Genomic DNA, 22,864 nt, shown 5'->3' on the forward strand with positions numbered 1-22,864 from the left:
ATGTAGAAACACAACAGCAGTTTTCCAATTTTTTTCTTTTGCTCTCTCTAATATGGTTGACTAGAAAGTTGACGCAAGATACTGTAGAGGAGTTTTTTCTGAATCCAAATGATGTCTTCGATAGAGTTTGCTTTTTGTCCAGGAATTCTGTAATCTTTTCTAATACTGCCGAGTTAACTAGCTTGGTTATTGTTGGTACCAATAATATCGGTCGCTTTCCTTCCACTGTAGATTGATCCTTCCCCGCTTTCGGTATACGCCACTACTTTTATTTCCTTCAAGTGGTCTCGAAGGTGCCCACCAATGTACATTTCATTGATTTCGCGAATGATGGAGTCTCTCACTGATGGACTGAGCTCTTTGAGCATTTCAAAGGTTATTTTATCTTCTGCCGGCGCCGATTTGTTTTTCTTCCTATCTAGGATCCTTTCCCAAGTTTCGACGTTCAAGATGTTGTAATGACACACTGGACCCCGCATAGTTATTTCATTAGCGTCTATTTCACTCTGTCCAAAGTGGATATCCAAGAACCGTTCAGCCATGTCCTCGTCTTCCTGCACCATGTTGTTTTCCTTCTTGTAGATCCTTTTTCCTGTAATTCTCCCAATTCTCGTCCAAAGTTCTTTAGAACTGGTTTGCGGATCTATACTGCTAGCCAGGTTTTCTATCGACTCTTTCATGCCTTCTCTCTTGGATCTCTGAAATACTGCTGCTGCCCTTTTCAATGCTAAAGAGTTCTCTAGAGTACTGTTTTCGTTAAATTTTCTCCTCGCTTCATTCTTTTCTTTCCACGCTTCCTCTGTTTTCTTCGACCACCATACTTTTGGTGTGTATCTGCTTTTCTTACTGTTTTCTTTAATTATTCTTCGAACTTCTGCCTTAAACTTGTCAGTGCCTTGTCCTTCTGTGAATTCTAGCTTCCTAATTTCTTCTTTCACTTTTTTTCGATTAATATATTTACATTCCCTCCTAGGCTCAGTTTTCATTTCAAACTCTATGATCAAATGTGCACTTCCTCCAATAGTCGATTGTTTAACATTCCATTCTAATTCGTTAAATATGTCTGCAGAGCCTAACGTGATGTCTATAGCTGATGGCTTCTTACCCACTTCTGCTGGAAAATAGGTTTTACTTCCATCGTTTAGTATCAGAAGATTCGACCCGTTTATAACATTTATAAATTCTTCTCCTTTCTTATCGCAGTTGTCATTTCCCCATAGAAGATGATGACAATTGAAGTCCCCAGTTATTATAGTTCTCCTGAATGTCTGTAACTGTATTACAAGATTATTCAAATCTGCCTCCAGTTCAACCGCGGTCACTGACGGTGCGGCATACACTGATGCAATCACCAAGTTAATCGAGGGAATCCTTATAGCTACACATTGAATCATCTCCGATTGCATATGAATATCTATGTTAGTGTAATTGTACGATCTTTTCAGTAGTATTCCGGCTCCTCCGTATCCGTCTGTTCTCGATTGCAAAATGCTATGGTACTGTGGAATTGAGTATTTTCTGTCTGCTTCTTCTCCTTTTTTCGTCCAAGTTTCAGTGATTAACGCTACTTCGTAATTACTTTCTACCAGGACTCTGTGTAATTCTTGTTTGTTTTTATGCAAGCTTTGAATGTTATATTGTAGGAATTTCATGATGGATTTATTGTTTATTTGTTTAACTTTTCTGACTTATTTTTTTGTAATAGGATGTGCAATCTTACCTGTTGAAGTGTGTCTTACTAATATTGTGTTTTTTGGATGAGGTCCGCTTTTCACAGTCGGATCTGTTGCTGTGGTGATGGTTGTTGGGGTGACTTTGTTTTCCGAGGTTCCCTGCTTGTTTGCTGCTGCTGCTCGTAGTTCCGCCGTCCATTTCTCGGCGTCGCTGACTTTGTGTTTGTTGAATAACGCTGCCCCGTCTGGTAAGGTGTCCGCTTTTCTTTTTTTCTCCTGGAATACCGTAACATCTTCGGATATTATCCGAGATGGTTGCTTTTCTGTTGTTCTCTTTGTCTTTGGTTGGTTCCGTTTTACGTAGTGGTTTGCTGTCATATTCGCGTATGATTCTGCTGGTGTTGGATCATCTGTCATCTCCAATAGTGCTTCATACTGATTCTCGGTAAGAATGGGGAATCGTTCTTTTGCCTCAATGAACGTTAGGTTGATTTTTCCCATGATTGCCTGGATGTTATCCTGCCGTTTCCGCTCCGGACAATCCCTGTCTGTCGTAGTGTGCTCTTTTCGACAGTACAGGCACTTGATTGGTCTGAGGCATCTCTCGTAATCCTCTTCTTCTTCCTGGTGGACCATTGCGCACCTTACGCAGCGTTTCTTGCTTCTGCAATTCTCAGTTCTGTGGCTGTATCGAAGACAGTTCATACACAAAATCGACTTCTTGTAGAACGGCCTGACTTTCGTTGTGCAGCTGAGCATTTTCACCATTCTTGGTAATTCGTTCGCCCTGAAGGTGATACTAACCCGTTGGGATGGTTGGGGTTTCCCATCGAACCATGTGTTGAGCCTTCTTATTCCCAGAATTGGTACCTCACAGTGTATGTATTCTTCCAGTTCTTCTGTTGATACTTCTATCGGGATTCCTGCCATGACTCCGCTGATCGAGATGAAGTGCATAGGGATATACGCTCTGTAGTTACGTCGCTTGAATTCTTCGTCCTCCACCAGTTTATTGGCCACTTTATAGTTGTTGAGATACACCATCATTTTGCTTCTGCCTGCTTGCTTGACTTCGACTACGTTGTTCCTGAATGTAGTTATTTTATGGAGCGTTACTGCCAACGCCAGTTTGTTGATCCAAAGCTCTCCATCTTGGTTGTTTATTAATTCGACCATTACCCGGAATGGGCCCTGGTCTTTCGCGTCGTATGTATAGTTTGCCATTTCCTTGTTATTATTGATTCCTTGCTCCATATTTCTACTTTCCAGTGGGCTCTTCTGTTCCCTCGTCGAAGCCGCAGCTCCTCCACTAGAGTTTTCGGTCATTCTTCCTTCCGCCATTTTCTTTTTACCGCTACCGCTATGTTTCAAGGCGGTTGTCCGCCATTTTGGCACACTTCGCCTTTTGCAAACTTTTCTTTCACTGGATTTTGCTTGACTCCTCAACTTTTATATAGTCGCACTTATCACCGTATCAAGATAATACCACAAATCTACCGCAAAAATGTATTTAACTTCAGAATAAAAGATAAAGCCTCTAAATTTCGGTTCGTCGCTCGGAAACGCAAAACAATATGTCCGCTTGGCACGCTCGTCGAAATTCGAATGAGAATGAAATACAGTGGACTAATCAATTTCTGCTTTATGCGAAGTCAAATTTATTGTCATCGCTCATAATCTCAGTAGGCTTAAAGCAGTCTTTGATAAGCAGACATAGAGGCTGACGATCCAGATCAGCTGGTATCAATGAATCGACATCTTCTGTCGAATCCATTGGAACCACCTTCTCCGACCTCAAACATAAGGCCGGGATGACTGCTGAACGCTGGCGGAAAGGACTCGACCGTGTCGAGATGATTAAGATGATCGATCCTTATGACTAGTCACATCTTGGTGACCACCGCCATTCAGCAAACGACTGACATGATTCAGTTGGCGTCAGGGTTTGCAGAAATCGCTCTCTGTTCGCAAAAACTGTTCCGAATCATAACAAGCCATGATAACAAATTTATGAAACTTGTATACAAGTGCGAAAAAACCGAATCGGATAGTTTGTTTTTGCTCCTTTCGTTGGTTACTGCACAGCTGTGTAGAACAAGTTGAAATGCATAATCAGAGCCAGTGCCCCCCACATTTGGAGCTTTCTAAAAGAAATTTATCATGGGGTATAGCCTCCCGAATCAGTTCTCTATCATGAGAGTTTGCGAAAAAAAAGTCTCTCGCGGTATGCTATATATCGTATATGTATACAGAGATGATAAGTGAGAGACTTGTTCTTTCTCTTAAGGATTCAATCCCTGGTTGGCGTATAAATCCCGCAACAAATTTTTCGTAACAGATTCTACGAGCATTGGCTTGGATTTGTTGCGCAATGGTAAAATTCTCAAGGACTTTTGTCGGAGTTATAGCGTTGTTATCATTTTCATAAAGAATCTACAAGATTAAATGCTTGTTTAATAGATATTGATCATCTGAAATTCTGATCAAACTTACCGGCAAGACGAATGTCATATTCTGAGACACCATTTCACAATTTAAAAAAATTCCAAATGCTTTTTCAAAGTGGGTTTTTACGAATAACTGAATTGTATGCACTTGATTCTACTAACAAATGGGCCCTCGTTTCGGTATTGATCTCCCGACCAACCATTATTGCTTTAAGTTTCTTCGAAATTATTCAAATCAAAGGCGTTAAAATAATAGTCGATGACTAGGGTAAATGATCCAATAGTTGTGGTTGCGGTATTGTCTTCTTCGTGTAATATTCAAACTAAATGCAGCAACCCACATTGTCGATCGGTAACATTACTTGTCGTAACACAAAACAACCGTAAACAACTTTGAAAAATTAATCAAACTGGTACACCCGATTCTGTTTTTACACGGATTTTATTTACACGGCCGTGTAAAAAAATCCCATACAAAATTTTTGCAAAGTTGCTCCATTTTGCATGATTCGTCGAGAAATCGTAAAACTTTTTTTACACGGATTTTCCAATTTTGAACTGAAAACTTTTTTTTACACGAAACGATCCGGGTGTATAGTATCAACAACTTTCATTAGCATTTTATTGTTCCTGTACCAATAGATGCGGTAGTGTTCCTATAGTTACGAGTCCCATATAAAAACAATGGAACTCGCAGCTATGGGAACAGAAATAACCAAATATCGCAATCACTGTGCCTATAGTGTTCCATTTTAGAGAACATTGACGGATTTTCCTGCGGTGGAATCGATTCATTAAATGGGCAATTGAAACTTGATTAAATTGATATCATTTTGCTTTTTCCGCGCATAGCACTTAACCACTAGACAGCAATAAGATACAGATAGCTAAGGGGAATAATGTTTTTACATAGTTTTATACATTCTCCATTTTGATTAATTTTAATGCCGAATGCATTGTGGAATAGTTGGGTTGCTGGTTGGGAAATAGCGTCAACATAAACATTCGAATCCCGCCATTAATTTATTTCCAAGAATCAGTTAAGGAGAACTCAACAAGCTATTCGCGATCATAATAAAAAATCGCCTGTTATCGCGTAAAATAGCCGCCACAATTTCCACATTGTATTAAAGACCTAGTTTTCTACCTAAATAAAAAAACTTTTTTTTAATTGGACACAAAATTTGTAAATCCTAAATTAAATTTAAAATAAATTTTGCTATAATAAGGCCCTTTCACTGGTGTTGAAAATAACTGTAATTTTCTTCAGTGTTTTTGTGAGTCCCGAGTAACTTCATATGAATGTATATTGTATGGTACTAAAATGGAATGGCTAGGAATGTTCATTAGAAGCAGTATACATAAAAATGCAGCAATGGACAGTTAGTAAGGTGCAGTAGACATTAAATAGTTTCTATCAAGAGTTAGGAGAAACGTATCTCGGAAAGTTGGCCATGATACTTAAATGTAAGTTGATTGAAATATTATGCATTTCATTGTTATTGATTAAGAATTAAATTACAGTCTTGAAGCTGTCTTGAATCTAGCTGCTATCGAGAAAGTTTCACTGGATCCGAGAAAATACGTCCCTAACATCTGGATTAACCATAAAAATAAAATGACGCTATGGGATCACAGCATCCATGCGGTACCGCACATCCCAGAGTAGGTGGAAGATATCGAAGGAAGGAAGGGGATAGGACAAAGGAAGGAAGGAGAGGAGATTGAGAGAAGGCCGATCAAACGCGAGATCGGGGAGTGAGTGTCGAGCCGTCGAAAGAGGTAGCAACGAAGAGAACAAGTGCGGTCGAGAAATGAAAAAAATCGGACCGCGTGGAAAAATTCGTGGAAGACGGTGTTTTTGCAACAGTGAATAGAAAATAAAACGATAAACGATTGCGGGAGTTACCCGTGGTAGTGAATCGGTAGCTAAAACCCTAATACCACTACGTTGAACCCCTCGTGCTAGTAAAAAAAATATCGTTTTCGGCGGAAGAACCGCCCAGCTTCGCCGGAGGGACAGTTTGAACTCAATTCGTTCCCGGAATAGCCCGTAGTCCGTAGTGGGTTGCGCCACTCGGCGAATAATAAGTCTACAGCTCTCGCCAAACAAGCTATCTAAGTACCACCCATCTGATAGGTCCCCCACGCGGATCGAACGAGCGCCATTTTGGGGCTACGCGAAGGACGAGAAACTTTCCTACAAAGCTCTATAAGAGTTGGCCCAAAAGAACCCGTATTCGACGAATTCTGTCTGAAAATGAGAAGGGAGCGTTAGGACGACAGACCCCCTTCCGGTTCATAGTCTCGAACAGCCAACTCTGTCAGTAACCATTTTACTTCCGTTCCAGTTCGACAAGCCCGACGAATGAGCCCGACTAGTGAATCTTGGTGAGGACTAGGGGTGTGAGGAAGCTAAACCATCTCCCGGTTAATTTCGCCACGAAAACTACAACAGAAGGATCTGAGCCTTTAGCATTTGCGACGTGGGGCCATTGCAACCCCCCCCCCTCTGATCATCAACAACGGTAAATACGCAGCATGCATAAACGTATGAAACCCTTCCTTCCACTCAATTTTGAACGCGAGGGCCCCACCGTATCCCGAAACGGCTGCAAGAAGCAGTAAAGTAAAACAAATACAAATATAATATATAATGTTGGGTTTGAGGTCTAAGGCTGCGATACTTAGCCACGTGATTGGGCTGCCATCTTAGGAATAGCTGAGGTGGTGGCACTGTATCTCTTGTTCAGCCGCTCGCTACGGGTCATACGCTGTATTGAGCTCCCACAAACGTGGAGAAACTTCAGGAAGAGTTTCTGGAGAAACTCCAGAAAAAGTTCTTAGAGAAATGCTAGAAAAAGTTTCTGGAGAAAGTCCGGCAAAAGTTGCTGGAGAAATTCCAGAAAGAATTTCTGGAAAAAAATCCAGAAATGGTTGCTGGAGAAACTCCAGAAAGAGTTTCTGGAGAAACTGGAGATTTCCTGGAAAAATTCCATAAAGAGTACGTGGAGAATTCCAGTGAGATTTTCTGGACTACAGAAAGAGTTTATGGAGAAACTTAAAAAAAGTAGGTAAGTAGAGAGTTTCCCGAGAAACTCCAGTAAGAATTTCCCGAGAAACTCTAGAAAAATCTGGAGAAACTTTAGAAAGAGCTCCTGGAGAAACTCCAGAGATAGTTACTAGAAATGCTCTAAAAAATGGTATCCGAAAACTCGAAAGTTTTTAATGCTGGAGAAACTTCAGAAAGTAACTCTAGAAAAAACCCCAGAATAAGATTCTGTTAAAAAAGATTCAAGAAAGTAGTTCTGGAGAAACTCCAAAGAAAGTTTCTGGGAAAAAAAAATCCAGAAAGCGCTTCGGAAGAACTTCAGTAGGAGTTCCTGGAGAAACATCAGAAGTAGTTCCCAGAGAAACTCCCGAAGGGGTTTCTGTAGAACCTTCAGAAAGAGTTTCAGGAGAAACTCCAAAAGGGGTTTTTAGAGAAACACCAGAAAGAGTTTCTGGAGAAACTCCTGCAGAAGTTCCTGGAGAAACTCCAGGAGACTTTCCTTTCCTAGGAAAAACTCCCGAAGATACTCCAAAAAGAGCTAAAAGAGGAATTGTTATGACAATCAAAACAAATCTCCAACGTGCACAATGTGAGCTATATGTGATGTAACAAGCAACGCGCTTTTGTAAACTAGCTTTAATGCCAAATTGGCATGGCACTTCGTCAGTAGTTATTTTTTTAGTAAAGTGGTTAAATGTTTAGGGACAGCCAAAAATGATTTGGCAAGGAACAAATTAGTTCAGTGATTAAATTCACAAGCTTCTACTTTTAAAACAGTCTTGATGGCCTACACTGTTCTTGTTTGTGGGAAAGTCATCTTTAATCTATCCAATTTTTGTAGAATATGGAAGGTCAAATCGTTTGTTTATGATGAATGCCCAAATAGTTGAACCAACTGTGAATAAGCGTGGCGTCTTAGATGTGCTTTTTTGTGATCTGCAGATGTTTAAATAAGTTTTGAAATAAGTTTTAGACTGAATGATTATTAAATGAGCTTGAACTGAATTTGATAAAACTAATTGTGAGTGCAGAGGTTTAAGTTAAAACTAATGCCTATTTGTCTTGAGCTTCCAAAAAAATATTTCTAATCGCGAAGAGAAAAATTGCATTGCAAATTGGTGTAAAAATACCATCATTAATGTAATCATAGTGCATGAAATTGCACTTTTTTCGCCAAAAATAAGACCATCTAACACTTTTTTTAATAGCCAAATTAAATTGCCCTCTCATTATAACTTGTCAGGTGCGCTATCGATTATCCTAAGTCTGCACCGAACCGAGCACAAATTAAATCGCTTGCCCTATGCCACGCGCGCCCGCCGACCTGTCCTCTCAACTCTTGAACACACTTTGTTGTTCTGCGTCCTCCTGCAACGAGCCTCGTAGGTATTAGGTGGGCATTAGGTACCTGTGCGAGGTGACGAACCCAACAGACGAGAACCAACCAACGCAACGCAACGCAGCGCGCGGGTTCTCTCCTGGATGTCGCTTCGCTGTCGTTGCGGCGCGGCGGCGCGCAAACAAATGCCGAGAGCGGCGAGAGAACCTGACGGATGGGACAACTTCACGCGCGCACGCGGTACACCTTTAGTGAAATTGTTTCCATCTCGTCACTTTCAGTTTACCTCAGACGGACGGGACGAACGGGTGTCATTTCGGAATCGAACTTGTTGTTACCATTTCAGTGTATGTTACAACAAATTGATATATTTCAAATCGACTGAGTATCGCGGTTGTGCTTCAGTTAACTTGACGCATCAGAACGTTCAGACATAAATGTACATAGAACGGCAGATGGAAAAGCAATTTTAGTACAACGAACTGTGATCAAATTTCACAGGTGTCACGCGAGTCGCGACGTGCGGGAAACTCTTCGAAAAGTGTGATTATCACTTGTGGTCGCTTATTCTTGGGCACAGCCCTTAGTGCAGTGTCAATCAAGGGCTTCGTGAAATGGATTAACCGTGACTTACATTTCGTTTGAAGACAAAAGTGAAGTGCATCGTAGCTGCTCATGTTACATATTGTACCAAAGAAGCCGAAAGTTTGGTTTATCTACCTTTCTACGACGCGTCAAAACGGATTATTGGGCTTTGGATATCTGATCCGGTGGCTTTCCGGTGACCGTGACACCGACGTAAACACTGATAAATACAAGACATGGCCGGACTTGTGCACATAATACCTATATTTAGAACCCACTGCATTCCGCAATCGATCTTCGTCGAACGTTTCGAACCATATCAAATATGGAATGTCAAACCCCGTGTCGTGTAGCGTTCTCCTACGCATCCTCCTTCGTGCGAGTTATTCAAGATCAGTCCGCCTACACGGTCCCACAGCGATTGTTGTAACATGGTCAAACGCCTCAATGACAGCGCTCAACAACGACGCACCAATAATTCAATCGAAAATCCCTTTTTCGTCCGACACCTTCGCCTGTTCGAGAACCCATCGAAAATTCCTTCCCTGTCATTAACGCGCAACCCCGATGATTGGAAAAGTCAAGTTCCGGTCGTCAACGACTTCGCATTCCTCGAGCTGTGTGCTTCTAAATCGAATCGGCAATCGAATTTGAATCGGTTCGATTTGAATATTGTTATGGATTGTCGCGATCTTGACAATGTGGGTTCGCCCGCAATCTTCACCACCCACTATAATTAGATAACGAACCAATGCCTGTTTGTTGCTACTTGTCATTGGCAGAAATGTCAGATCCGAAATGGTGTCTGCTAGTTGAAAACATATTAATTGCTGAAGTGATGGTTTTAATACTTTGAAAAAGCTGTTATAGCAAGAATATGAAGACTCCATTTCCTGCCGTTAACTAAACCAGTATCAGTGGTTTTGGAACTATGTTCCACTAGGTATGGAATTCAAATGCCACAATAATAAGCACAATGTCACGAATTTGGTTCTTTAAAACCTCTTATTTTGAGCCGAATTTGTATTTTTAATCCTGAATTTAAAAAAAAAATCCCTAATGCAAAAGCGAGTCAATTTTTATTTTATCGAATCAGAGAAATCCTTGCTAGAAATTCGATAGACTGTACTATTTTTGAACATTTTTGTGCTGATTAGATATTTAGAAAATCCAGCTTGCGAAGCGAAAAAAAAGTCAAACAATTTGTAAATGTAGATGACAGCAGTTATCAAACAACAAGTGCGACCTGACCGGAGCTGTCTCAGTCAATGTTTTTTGCAATGACTGATCACTCGGCGGCCAAATTTGTGTCATCTGGAATCTGTTTTGAATTATTTCGCGGCTGTTGTAAGTCACTCGGCTATCTCTGTATATGGCACGGCACCAAAAGCCTTGGATCAATAAATGCTAAAGGGAGCGTGGGAGTCGTTGCGCCACTCGAATTCGATTTGAGGTTGCGTCCGTTTTGTTGGCGACTGCGATACAATTCTTATCTTTGAAGTATCGGATCCGCCTAACCGACTGACCATAATAAACAGTGGGTTCGATATTTCATTACGTTTGAAATAGACCGTTTGATTACGCTCTCTACTCCTGAAGTGCGTTCTGTGTGTGCCCATTTGTTTACAAACACAACACCATTGTGATTTGTAATCGATATCGACGGGCGGTGGACGATGTTTGACATCATCTAATGAATTTAAAAGCTTCAGGTCCCATATGCTGACTCTATAGTCATATCTGCAGCACGAAGGTGGTATCAATTTCGTGTCTCCGTAGTGCACCGACTCTGACTGAGTGAGTTTGACGTAACACGGTAGGAAAATTGGCAGTGGGGTGTGAAAATTAGTACAAACAGACCAAAGAGGTGTATTTGATAATCAGATCTGGAATTTCAGTGATTATGTTTCGGATTGAGTAATTTATGATTACTTCAATTCGATTTTTTTTAAACTATAAAATAATGCTTCATTGGATTTTTTTTTCATACCCAAGTGCCTCACACTGCCTTTGACATAACTTGTGAGGTTTTGGGCAATTTTGACATTTTTTCTTTCAACAATAATTTTGCCACTAAACTAGTCTAACAACGGCCGTGCGTAGTGGCGGGACTCCTCCCAAAATAACATCTCCTCTCCGCGATACTGCAAAAAGGGCTAGAGGCTTTTGTCCCAGTAAATTGTCTCGGCTTCTACTTTCCCAAAAAAAAATCCAAAGAATTTGACGAAGAATTCCGAAGAATTTCCTCGGGAAACTCTTCAGAATTTCCTTGGGAAACCCCTTCATTTTTTAAAAAGAAATTCTTCGGAATTTCCTTGAAAAATTCTTCGGAATTTTCTTGGGAAACTCTTCGGAATTTCCTCGTGAAGTTCTTCGGAATTTCGTTGGGAAATTCTTCGGAATTTCCATGGGAAATTTTTCGGAATTTCCTTGCGAAATTCTTCGGAATTTTCTCGGAATTTTTTTTGGGAAGTTCCTCGGAAAATTCTTCGGAATTTTCTCGGGAAATTCTTCGGAATTTCCTTGGGAAAATCTTCTGAGTTTTTGTTTGAAATTTCCTTGAGAAATTCTTCGGAATTCCCTCGGGATATTCATCGGAATTCCCTAGGGAAATTCCTCGGAATTTCCTCAAGAAATTTTTCGGAGTTTCCACGGGAAATTTTTCGAAATTTCCACGGGAAATTTTTCGGAATTTCCTCGGAAAATTCTTCGGAATTTCCTCGGGAAATCCTTTGGAATTTTCTCGGTAAATTCTTTGAAATTTCCTCGGGAAATTCTTTGGAATTTCCTCGGGAAATTCTTTGGAATTGCCTCGGGAAATTCTTTGGAATTTCCTCGGGAAATTCTTTGGAAGTTCCTCGGGAAATTTTTCGGAATTTTCTCGGGAAATGCTTCGAAATTTCCTCAGGAAATTCTTCGGAATTTGCTCGGGAAATTCTTCGAAATTTCCTCGGGAAGTTCTTCGAAATTTCCTCGGGAAATACTTCGAAATTTCCTAAGAAAATTCATCGGAATTTCCTTGGGATATTCTTCGGAATTTCCTTGCGAAATTCTTCGGAATTTCCTTGCAAAATTCTTCGGAATTTCTTCGGAACTTCCTTGCGAAATTCTTCGGAACTTCCTTGCCAAATTCTTCGGAACTTCCTTGCGAAATTCTTCGGAACTTCCTTGCGAGATTCTTCGGAATTTCCTCTGGACATCATTTAGAATTTCCTCTTGAAATAATTTGGATTTCCGAAGAATTTCCCAAGGAAATTCCGAAGGATTTTCCAAGGAAATTCCGAAGGATTTCCTGAAGGAAATTCCGGAGATTTTCCCAAGGAAATTCCGAAGAATTTCCCAAGGAAGTTCCGAAGAATTTCCCAAGGAAATTCCGAAGAATTTCCCAAGGAAATTCCGAAGAATTTCCCAAGGAAATTCCGTAGACTTTTCCAAGGAAATTGTAAAGACTTTTTCAATGAAATTCAGAAGAATTTTCCAAATCTTCTAAGTTCTTGTTTGGATTTTCCTTTTTAAATTCTTCGGAATTTCCTTTGGAATTTTCTTCGGGAAATTCTTCGGAATTTCCTCGGGAAATTCTTTGGAATTCCGTCGGGAAATTCTTCGGAATTTCCTCGGGAATTTCTTCGGAATTTCCTCGGGAAATTCTTCGGAATTTGCTCGGGAAATTCTTCGGAATTTGCTCGGGAAATTCTTCGGAATTTGCTCGGGAAATTCTTCGGAATTTCCTTGGGAAATTCTTCGGAATTTCCTCGGGAAATTCTTTGGAATTTCTTCGGAAAATTCTTCGGAATTTCCTCGGGAAATTAATCGGAATTTCCTCGGGAAATGCTTCGGAATTTCCTTGGGAAATTCTTCGGAATTTCCTCGAGAAATTCTTCGGAATTTCCTCGGGAAATTCTTCGGAATTTCCTCGGGAAATTCTTCGGAATTTCCTCGGGAAATACTTCGGAATTTCCTCGGGAAATTCTTCGGAATTTCATCGGGAAATTCTTCGAAATTTCCTCAGGAAATTCTTCGGAATTTCCTTGGGAAATTTTTCGGAATTTCCTTGCGAAATTCTTCGGAATTTCTTTGCGAAATTCTTCGGAACTTCCTTGCGAGATTCTTCAGAATTTCCTCTCTACATCATTTTAAATTTCCTCGGGAAATAATTTGGAATTTCATCGGAAAATAATTCAGAATTTCCTCGGGAATTTCTTCGGAATTTCCTCGGGAAAATCTTCGGAATTTCCTCGGGTAATTCTTCGAAATTTCTTCAGGCAATTCTTTGGAAGTTCCTCGCGAAATTCTTTACAAGTTTGCGATGAAATCTTTGGAACTTCCTAAGAAAATTCATTGGAATTTTCTCGATAAATTCTTTGGTAAATTCTTCGAAATTCCTGGGTAAATTCTTCGAAATTTCCCGAGGAAATTCCGGAAAATTTCCCGAGGGAATTCCTGACAATTTCCGAAGAATTTCCCAAGGAAGTTTCGAAGAGTTTCCCAAGGAAATTCCAAAGAATTTCCCAAGGAAGTTCCGAAGAGTTTCCCAAGGAAATTCCAAAGAATTTCCCAAGGAAATCCCGAAGAATTTCCCAAGGAAATTCTGAAGAATTTCCCAAGGGAATTCCGATGACTTTTCCAAGGAAATTCCGATGACTTTTCCAAGGAAATTTCGAAGACTTTTCCAAGGAAATTCTGAAGACTTTTCCAAGGAAATTCCGAAGACTTTTCCAAGGAAATTCCGAAGAATTTTCCAAGGAAATTCAAAAGAATTTTCCAAGGAAATTCAGAAGAATTTCCAAAAGAAATTCAGAAGAATTTCCAAAAGAAATTCAGAAGAATTTTTTTAAGAAATTTACGAAGAATTTCCCGAGGAAATTCCGAAGAAATAAATCAGAATTGATTTCAGATGAATTTCCCGATCTACTCAGCTCGACAAATTAATGTGATGTCTGTGTGTACGTGTGTGTGTTTGCACAAAAAAAGTTTAACTAATTTGTTGGCACTTACCCTTATTTGATTTGCTCGCTACAATGTGCATTTGTCCTATTGAAAATTGGCCCGATCGGACTTCTTCTTCTTCTTATTGGCATTACTTCCCCACACTGGGACAGAGCCGCCTCGCAGCTTAGTGTTCATTAAGCACTTCCACAGTTATTAACTGCGAGGTTTCTAAGCCAGGTTACCATTTTTGCATTCGTATATCATGAGGCTAACACGATGATACTTTTATGCCCAGGGAAGTCGAGACAATTTCCAATCCGAAAATTGCCTAGACCGGCACCGGGAATCGAACCCAGCCACCCTCAGCATGGTCTTGCTTTGTAGCCGCGCGTCTTACCGCACGGCTAAGGAGGGCCCCTTGATCGGACTATGGGCTCAGAATTTATGACCAAAATACTATTTTTACTGATTATGGATTGGATACTGTACGATTGGATTATATTTATAGAACGGCTATTCAGTCTTACAATTTCACAACGAGTTTATTATCTATCCGACGTTTCGACACGGGAATTGTGTCTTTTTAAGGGACAAAAAACAGAAATAGTTCCCCCTTAAAAAGACACAATTCCCGTGTCGAAACGTCGGGTAGCCTTAAACATAAACAAATTATTGACAAAAGTGCAAAATATATATTCAAATGTCCAAAATACCATCGATCAGAATCAATGACGCATAGCCACCCAACATCCATTGTCTTTTTGTAAAACAAGTTGCCTATTCTCCATTCTTTAGTAAACGGTTTGCCGTCAATTATGATTTTGAAATGTCTGAATGTGTACGCGAGTGATTTCGTTAAGATACGATATCTTATCATAGTTGGTATCTTATACACTCGAGAAAAATTCCACAAAGCAATTCTATTTCGCTTTGTTCCGTTTGATCAATTAGAAAACGGCTCCCCATGATAGCGAATCGGACGATTCAGAAAGGAAATCGACACCGTTAAACAGTGCGTTTCCGTCCTTGCCATCGCCAATGTTCATTCATTTCATTTATTTAGTCTACATCTATACAGATAACACTGAATCAACAATTTGACGCCACAATACACGGTTCGAGGCCGCATCTCTCCATCCTCGAATGCGCCCCACGCTCGCCAAGTCGTTCTGCACCTGGTCTGCCCATCTCGCTCGCTGCGCTCCACGTCGTCTCGTACCTGCCGGATCGGAAGCGAACACCATCTTTGCAGGGTTGTTGTCCGGCATTCTTGCAACATGCCCTGCCCATCGTACCCTTCCGGCTTTAGCTACCTTCTGGATACTGGGTTCGCCGTAGAGGTGGGCGAGCTCATGGTTCATTCTTCGCCGCCACACACCGTCTTCTTGTACACCGCCAAAGATGGTCCTAAGCACCCGTATCTCGAATACTCAAAGCGCTTGCAAGTCCTCCTCGAGCATTGTCCATGTTTCATGTCCGTAGAGGACTACCGGTCTTATTAACGTCTTGTACATGACACATTTGGTGCGGTGGCGAATCTTTTTCGACCGCAGTTTCTTCTGGAGCCCGTAGTAGGCCCGACTTCCACAGATGATGCGCCTTCGTATTTCACGACTAACGTTGTTGTCAGCCGTTAGCAAGGATCCGAGGTAGACGAATTCCTCGACCACCTCGAAGGTATCCCCGTCTATCGTAACACTGCTTCCCAGGCGGGCCCTGTCGCGCTCGGTTCCGCCCACAAGCATGTACTTTGTCTTTGACGCATTCACCACCAGTCCAACTTTTGTTGCTTCACGTTTCAGGCGGGTGTACAGTTCTGCCACCTTTGCAAATGTTCGGCCGACAATGTCCATGTCATCCGCGAAGCAAATAAATTGACTGGATCTGTTGAAAATCGTACCCCGGCTGTTACACCCGGCTCTCCGCATGACACCTTCTAGCGCAATGTTGAACAACAGGCACGAAAGTCCATCACCTTGTCTTAGTCCCCGGCGCGATTCGAACGAACTGGAGTGTTCGCCCGAGATCTTCACACAGTTTTGCACACCATCCACCGTTGCTTTGATCAGTCTGGTAAGCTTTCCAGGAAGCTGTTCTCGTCCATAATTTTCCATAGCTCTACGCGGTCTATACTGTCGTATGCCGCCTTGAAATCAACGAACAGATGGTGCGTTGGGACCTGGTATTCACGGCATTTTTGAAGGATTTGCCGTACAGTAAAGATCTGGTCCGTTGTCGAGCGCCCGTCAACGAAGCCGGCTTGATAACTTCCCACGAACTCGTTCACTAATGGTGACAGACGACGGAAGATGATCTGGGATATCACTTTGTAGGCGGCATTAAGGATGGTGATCGCTCGAAAGTTCTCACACTCCAGTTTGTCGCCTTTCTTGTAGATTGGGCATATAACCCTTTCTTCCACTCCTCCGGTAGCTGTTCGTTTTCCCAGATTCTGACTATCAGTTTGTGCAGGCAAGTGGCCAGCTTTTCCGGGCCCATCTTGATGAGCTCAGCTCCGATACCATCCTTACCAGCTGCTTTATTGGTCTTTAGCTGTTGAATGGCATCCTTAACTTCCCTCAAGGTGGGGCTGGTTGGCTTCCATCGTCCGCTGAACTGACGTAGTCATCTCCTCCGCTGCCTTGACTTTCATTGCCTGTACTCTCAGCGCCATTCAGATGTTCCTCGTAGTGCTGCTTCCACCTTTCGATCACCACACGTTCGTCCGTCAAGATGCTCCCATCCTTATCCCGGCACATTTCGGCTCGCGGCACGAAGCCTTTGCGGGATGCGTTGAGCTTCTGATAGAACTTGCGTGTATCTTGAGAACGGCACAGCTGTTCCATCTCCTCGCACTCCGCTTCTTCCAGGCGGCGTTTCTTCTCCTGAAAAAGGCGGGTCTGTTGTCTCCGCTTCCGTCTATAACGTTCCACGTTCTGCCGGGTACCTTGCTGCAGCGCGACCGCCCGCGCTGCGTCCTTCTCCTCCAGAATCTGTCTGCACTCTTCGTCGAACCAATCGTTCCGTCGACTTCGACCCATATACCCGACGTTGTTCTCCGCTGCGTCGTTAATGGCTGCTTTGACTGTATTCCAGCAGTCCTCAAGAGGGGCCCCATCGAGCTCACCCTCTTCCGGCAACGCTGCCTCGAGATGCTGCGCGTATGCAGTGGCGACATCAGGTTGCTTCAGTCGCTCTAGGTCGTACCGCGGCGGTCGTCGGTACCGAACATTGTTGATGACGGATAGTTTTGGGCGCAGTTTAACCATCACCAGATAGTGGTCAGAGTCGATGTTAGCGCCACGATGTGTCCTGACGTCGATAATGTCGGAGAAGTGCCGTCCATCAATCAGAACGTGGTCGATTTGTGATTCTGTCTGCAGTGGCGATCTCCAGGTGTACCGATACGGGAGGCTGTGTTGGAAATAGGTGCTGCGAATGGCCATATTCTTGGAGGCGGCGAAATCAATTAGTCGTAGGCCGTTTTCGTTCGTCAGCCGGTGAGCGCTGAACTTTCCAATAGTCGGTCTAAACTCCTCCTCTTGGCCAACCTGAGCGTTCAAATCTCCTATGATGATTTTGACGTCGTGGCTTGGGCAGCTGTCGTACTCACGTTCCAGCTGCGCGTAGAATGCGTCCTTATCATCATCAGTGCTTCCGGAGTGTGGGCTATGGACGTTGATTATGCTGAAGTTGAAGAACCGGCCTTTGATCCTCAACCTGCACATTCTCTCATTGATCGGCCACCACCCGATCACGCGCCTTTGCATGTCGCCCATCACTATGAAAGCTGTTCCCAGCTCGTGTGTGTTGCCGCAGCTCTGGTAGATGGTATGATTACCTCTAAACGTTCGCACCATTGATCCCTTCCAACAAACCTCCTGCAGCGCTACGATGCCGAATCCACGGTCCTTGAGCACATCGGCGAGTATGCGTGTGCTCCCGATGAAGTTGAGAGATTTGCAGTTCCACGAACCGAGTTTCCAATCGCTAGTCGTCGCTAGTTCGTCGCGGTGGTCTTCGCCGATGGTTCCGGTCCGTACTCTCTTGTTGATTGTTCGTTGCTTATGTTTTTTTAAAGGCTGGCTTGCAGGGCCTGACACCAAACCCCTAAATTTCCGGAGGACCATTCCTCCTTATTCCCGGTGGACCATGATGCACAGTTTCATTAGAGTCCCTCGCTGGCACTCGGACGATGATCAGCCGCCCCTAACATGGAGAACAGACGCTGTTGTGAGCCGATCCTGACATGGAGAACAGACGCTCAATAAGATTTGAACCTCCGGAGAGGAGCAAACCCCCCCTTCCCTGTCAGCATATGACCATAGTTCCCACCGGGGTTGGTTACCCGATCTTCCCTAAGGTTGCTCGTATCCCGGCCAGCACCGCGGGGAGGTAGGGATAGGAGTTGCTGGGTAAGAGGCTAAGGACCGCGAGATGGGGTCTATTTTATTCCTTCAGGTACGCGAAGTACCAATGGTACGCTTTACCCAGCATTTGCCGTGCCCCATCGCCAATGTTGTTTGCGACCATATGCGGGTGTTAATTCCAGCCTTTTATTATTCCATGACGGTTGTTTTTGTCGTTGTACTGAAACCAGGTGTCCGTTTCGGAGAATATTTTCCTCGGAAGTTTGGCTTCGGTCAGTGGTTTTAAAACCCCGCCAACAAATGTGTTTAGGAGATTGGGTTGGATGCACTGTGAATCAGCTGTTGGTATGTCTGAAACAGGTGATAAATTTAGCACAACTACAAGACACTGACCAAGACGAGCGTTTGACGTTTGACTGAAGCTCACTTGGGGAAGCCTTACACAGTTATGGTACCGAGTAATGTGAGCAGCGTATTTCCTCCAACCACTATTTACGATTATTGATTGATTTGTGTTTTGGTTTGCCGCCCGAAGAAAACGAAAACTACAAAAACAACCTGAAACGGCGGATGTGAATTCGGGTTCGGAAAAGTGAACAGTGAAGTGTGCGATGTACAAAATTGACGATGAGTTTCGTCCCCGGGGACGGGTGTTCATGAAGGCGACACGTGAGCATGACCACGGCTATCAACCATCCAGTGCCCTGGTCAGTAGGTCGAACTCGCGTAGCAGTACTGGCAGCAGAAAGGGGCCACCCATTACGACGAATCTGGACGACAGCAATCTGCGCTTTCGGCATGAGATAATGAACGAAAAAGTGATCGAGGCGACCGTTACGGAGCTCCCGGGGGTGATCGAGTCGATGAATCGGGACCACTGGCGAGCTCTGCCGTCGTCTTTGAACTACGGTAACGAGCTGGTCGTGGCCCATCCCGCTGCTGGCGGGGGAAGTAACATCGTGGCGGAAGTTACGCGAAACAAACGTTTGACGACGGAGGTGCTGGGGAATACCATGGAAACGACGAGCACTTCCCAGCGAGCAACTGACGGTCATCGCCGCATGACCACTCATATTGTTCGGAAGATTACCACGCTGACGCGGGCCGAGGAACAAGCCCAGGCAGATAACAGGATACGACAGAACCGAGACGTGAAAAAGACAGAGATTGGATATTTGCGCATGGGATCGCAGGACTCGAAACGTGCCAAGGTATATTAGATGATCTTTAGGTTTTGTACTGGGTTTTAGCGGTCGATTGTTCCGAACTATCTGAGTTAATTTTATCTATTTTTTCTACGAGATATGTATGCCGTCTCAATATATTATTTTTTCTCTGACGGCCTTAAGGAGGTGTTTATAACCATTTCAACTTTAATATTGCATCTTAATCCAATATAAATACCAAACCTCCAACGCTCGATCCAATAAAGATATTGATATCGCGCGCTAAATACCCTAAAATGGCTATCCGGCCTCGCCGTAAAGTTCCTGCACAACAATCCCAACAGCACTGGCGCCCGATCTCATCTCGACGCGAGCCACTCCGCTTATTTATTTTCCAACCGCCCTGTTATTTGATACACATCTCGCTCCCCCATGATCGCTTTTCGACCGAAAATAGAAGAAATTAATAACCGTTCCAGTCGATTGCCGCGCTCGGACCATATGGTCAAAGAAGCCCGAAGCGCGACACACGTTCCGCTCGGTGTTTTACAACGTCGTTACACGACCTATCCAACAAAACGGGTGGAATGTATGTTTGCTTTTGCTTCCAAACGAACAATTTGAATGACCGAATGGCTACAGGAGTTTCTCCAGTAGGGCGGTAGGTTAATGGGATTCTTCTGCTGAATTAATTCCAAATTGACTGTTGACTTCACTCGTAATTAGACGTGGCTACCAAACTCCTACGCCGTTCAACTCGCGCTTCAATACTTTGACCTCACTTTTTGAGGAAACCTGTTAATGACATCGCTTAACCTAATGGGAGCCCTTTGGCGGTAGGCATGAACAGCTTGGCAGCTTGTGAAGGCGGGCGCGCGCTCAATGTTGCGCGTCAAGATATACCCCCTCTGTAGACAATGCTTGGATAGTTTACATGAAGCAGAGCTCACGATCTTGACGTCCGACGCTTTGTCGTCCGTCACAACCATTCCCCGTCGTCGCATCGTTATGATGGACGGTTGTAATACCGTGGGATGAATACATATTTCTGTGAATGGAGAACATCTGTTTCTTTATTTTCGTTTTTATCAGATATGTGTTTTAGCACAGTTGTACTAAAATGTAATTTGAAGTATTTTGTTTTTAAAATTGAAATTCATATTTTTTTCAATCCCAAATAAAATGACCTTCAATTATTCACCTGAAAAAAAAACGTAAACCAATCCAATGTAAACAGACCACTCGAACAAAAAGTAAATAACTTCCAGTAACTGTGCTGGGTGCGCTGTCGATGGTGGAACTCGCGGCGAACATGAATTGACATCGTTTGAATTCCCGATTCGCGCAACCAGAACCGAAACCAGAACGATTAGAAGTCACTCACTTGTCATCGATTACATCAAATCTAATTAAATCGAATGAATAACCAATTAATTCATTTTTCTGCCAATCATGATGCCCCCCACCGGAGCTGATATGTTCGTGTGCGATCATCATTGTGGGCTCACCATTTGTAACAACAAGATTCATGGATTCGATCCGATCGGATTGCGTGCGGCCGGTTGACGCACGATTTATGCTACCGTGTGCATATTGGTTGATAGGGTCATTGGTTGGTACAAATATGGAGAGATTAGGATCCGTTGTCGTACCGGATCGTGTGGCGTGTGTCTTGATCGTTGATTGCGGGAGGTTGTTGTTGGGATTTATTACGCGAAGCATAAATTAATATTTTTTTTACAACAGTCTGATGCCGACAGCGGAATGATCGTCCCTTCATTTCGGTGGAGTTTGTGGTCAATTATAAGAAGTTTCGTAAAGTCACCAGTAACGCTGAGTTGACATCTTTGTATGGTGTATTACGTGGTAAGATCTACGCGACTCCCGTAAAAGAATAACAATCATTATCAACACCCAAAAAACAAATCTGACAATTCGGGACCGCTTTGCGATTTGGGCGTAACTTATTTTGTAAACAAACATTGGAAGGCGAATTCCTGCTAAAACAAGCATTTCATGAGGAAACCACGGTATGGATCTGATAGATTAAGCTTTCCTCTACCGGATAAGGGTTTATAAGGTTTACGATGAAAACGCTTGCATTCTCCGGAATCCATGAAGCAATGTTTGTTTACAAAATAAGTTACGCCCAAATCGCAAATCAGTCCCGAATTATTGTATAAAATCTGGGCATATACAATTCTGTAAGCTTTTTATACAAATATTGTATTAAAATAATACAAATCTGTATTATTTTAATACAATATTTGTATAAAAAGCTTACAGAATTATATATGCCCAATTATTATACAGTTTCTGTAAGGTTCTTATGCAGAACTGTATTAAAATTTACCATTAGAGTGGGGCGCAGTTGTATGCAAAAACGCAAACTTCGTCCGATCAAGTGAGATCAAGGTTTTTCTGAATCGTTTTGGGACCCCAATCAACTGTGCAAAATATGGGCTCGATTGGTTGCGACCTCGCATGCCGCATCGCGTTTTAAATTTACATGGAGATTAGTATGGGAAAACGTACTTTTTTACATTTTTGCTATTAGCGGCTTCAATTTATCATCAATCACGTGACTCAATACTTTAGCATATGGTCTGGAAGATGCCGAAAGACTTTGCCGAAGAAGGTACATAGCTGGGAGGTCTATAAAAAATGTTATTACGCTTCGAAAACTGATTGTTCAAACCATATGCAAGAAATCAATGTTTCTGCCAGCACTACCGGACGACCTATGGTTACCGAAGGGCAAAACCTATCTTCCTTCTTGTCGGATTTTTTTCTTTGTGAAATGATTCCGGATAGCTCCCATTAGCTCTTAAGCCCTATAAGATCAATTATTTTGAAATAACACTCAATTAAATTATTGGTCTATGTAGTTCGGCAGTGCTGGCAGAATAAACGATTTTTTGCATATGGTTTGAACATTCAATCTTCGAAGCGTTATATCTTTTTTCGTGGACATTCCAGCAACGTGCCTTCTTCAGCAAAGTTTTTCGGCATCCTTTGGGTTATACTTTAACGCAATGTGCCACTTGGTTTACAATGAACTGAAACCTCTAGTAGTAGAAATCCAAAAATATACGTTCTCCCATACTAATTTCCATACAAACTTCAAACGTGATGCGGAAAGCGAGGAAGCAACCAATCGGTCCCAAATTCTGCACAGTTGTTCAGGACCCAGAATGGCTTCGAAAAATTATTGATTTGAAAAAATGACCATGACGCCCCACTCTAATCTACCATCCCCTGGTTGGGCCAACAGGCTGTCAAATTGCACTGTCGCGTCGCGTC

At 42.7% G+C, this 22,864-nt stretch overlaps 1 protein-coding gene across 5 annotated transcripts in view; it reads left to right on the top strand.

Moving 5' to 3' along the window:
- LOC134223585 (plectin-like) overlaps positions 1 to 22,864 on the top strand; it is a 539,529-nt gene that overhangs the window by 469,880 nt on the left and 46,785 nt on the right. The window contains exons 1-2 of one of the 5 annotated variants that reach the window (XM_062702764.1): positions 8,742 to 8,858; positions 18,931 to 19,606. The exons of 3 other annotated variants lie outside the window; for them this stretch is intronic. In XM_062702764.1, coding sequence (XP_062558748.1) covers positions 19,007 to 19,606 — 600 coding nt within the window. In that variant the 5' untranslated portion in view covers positions 8,742 to 8,858; positions 18,931 to 19,006. Of the gene's footprint in view, positions 1 to 8,741; positions 8,859 to 18,923; positions 19,607 to 22,864 lie in introns of those variants that run through there. One more of the 5 variants, XM_062702763.1, reaches the window with a different exon arrangement.

This window comes from Armigeres subalbatus, chromosome 3 (genome assembly GCF_024139115.2).
Source record: "Armigeres subalbatus isolate Guangzhou_Male chromosome 3, GZ_Asu_2, whole genome shotgun sequence".
Taxonomy (NCBI): Eukaryota; Metazoa; Arthropoda; class Insecta; order Diptera; family Culicidae; genus Armigeres; species Armigeres subalbatus.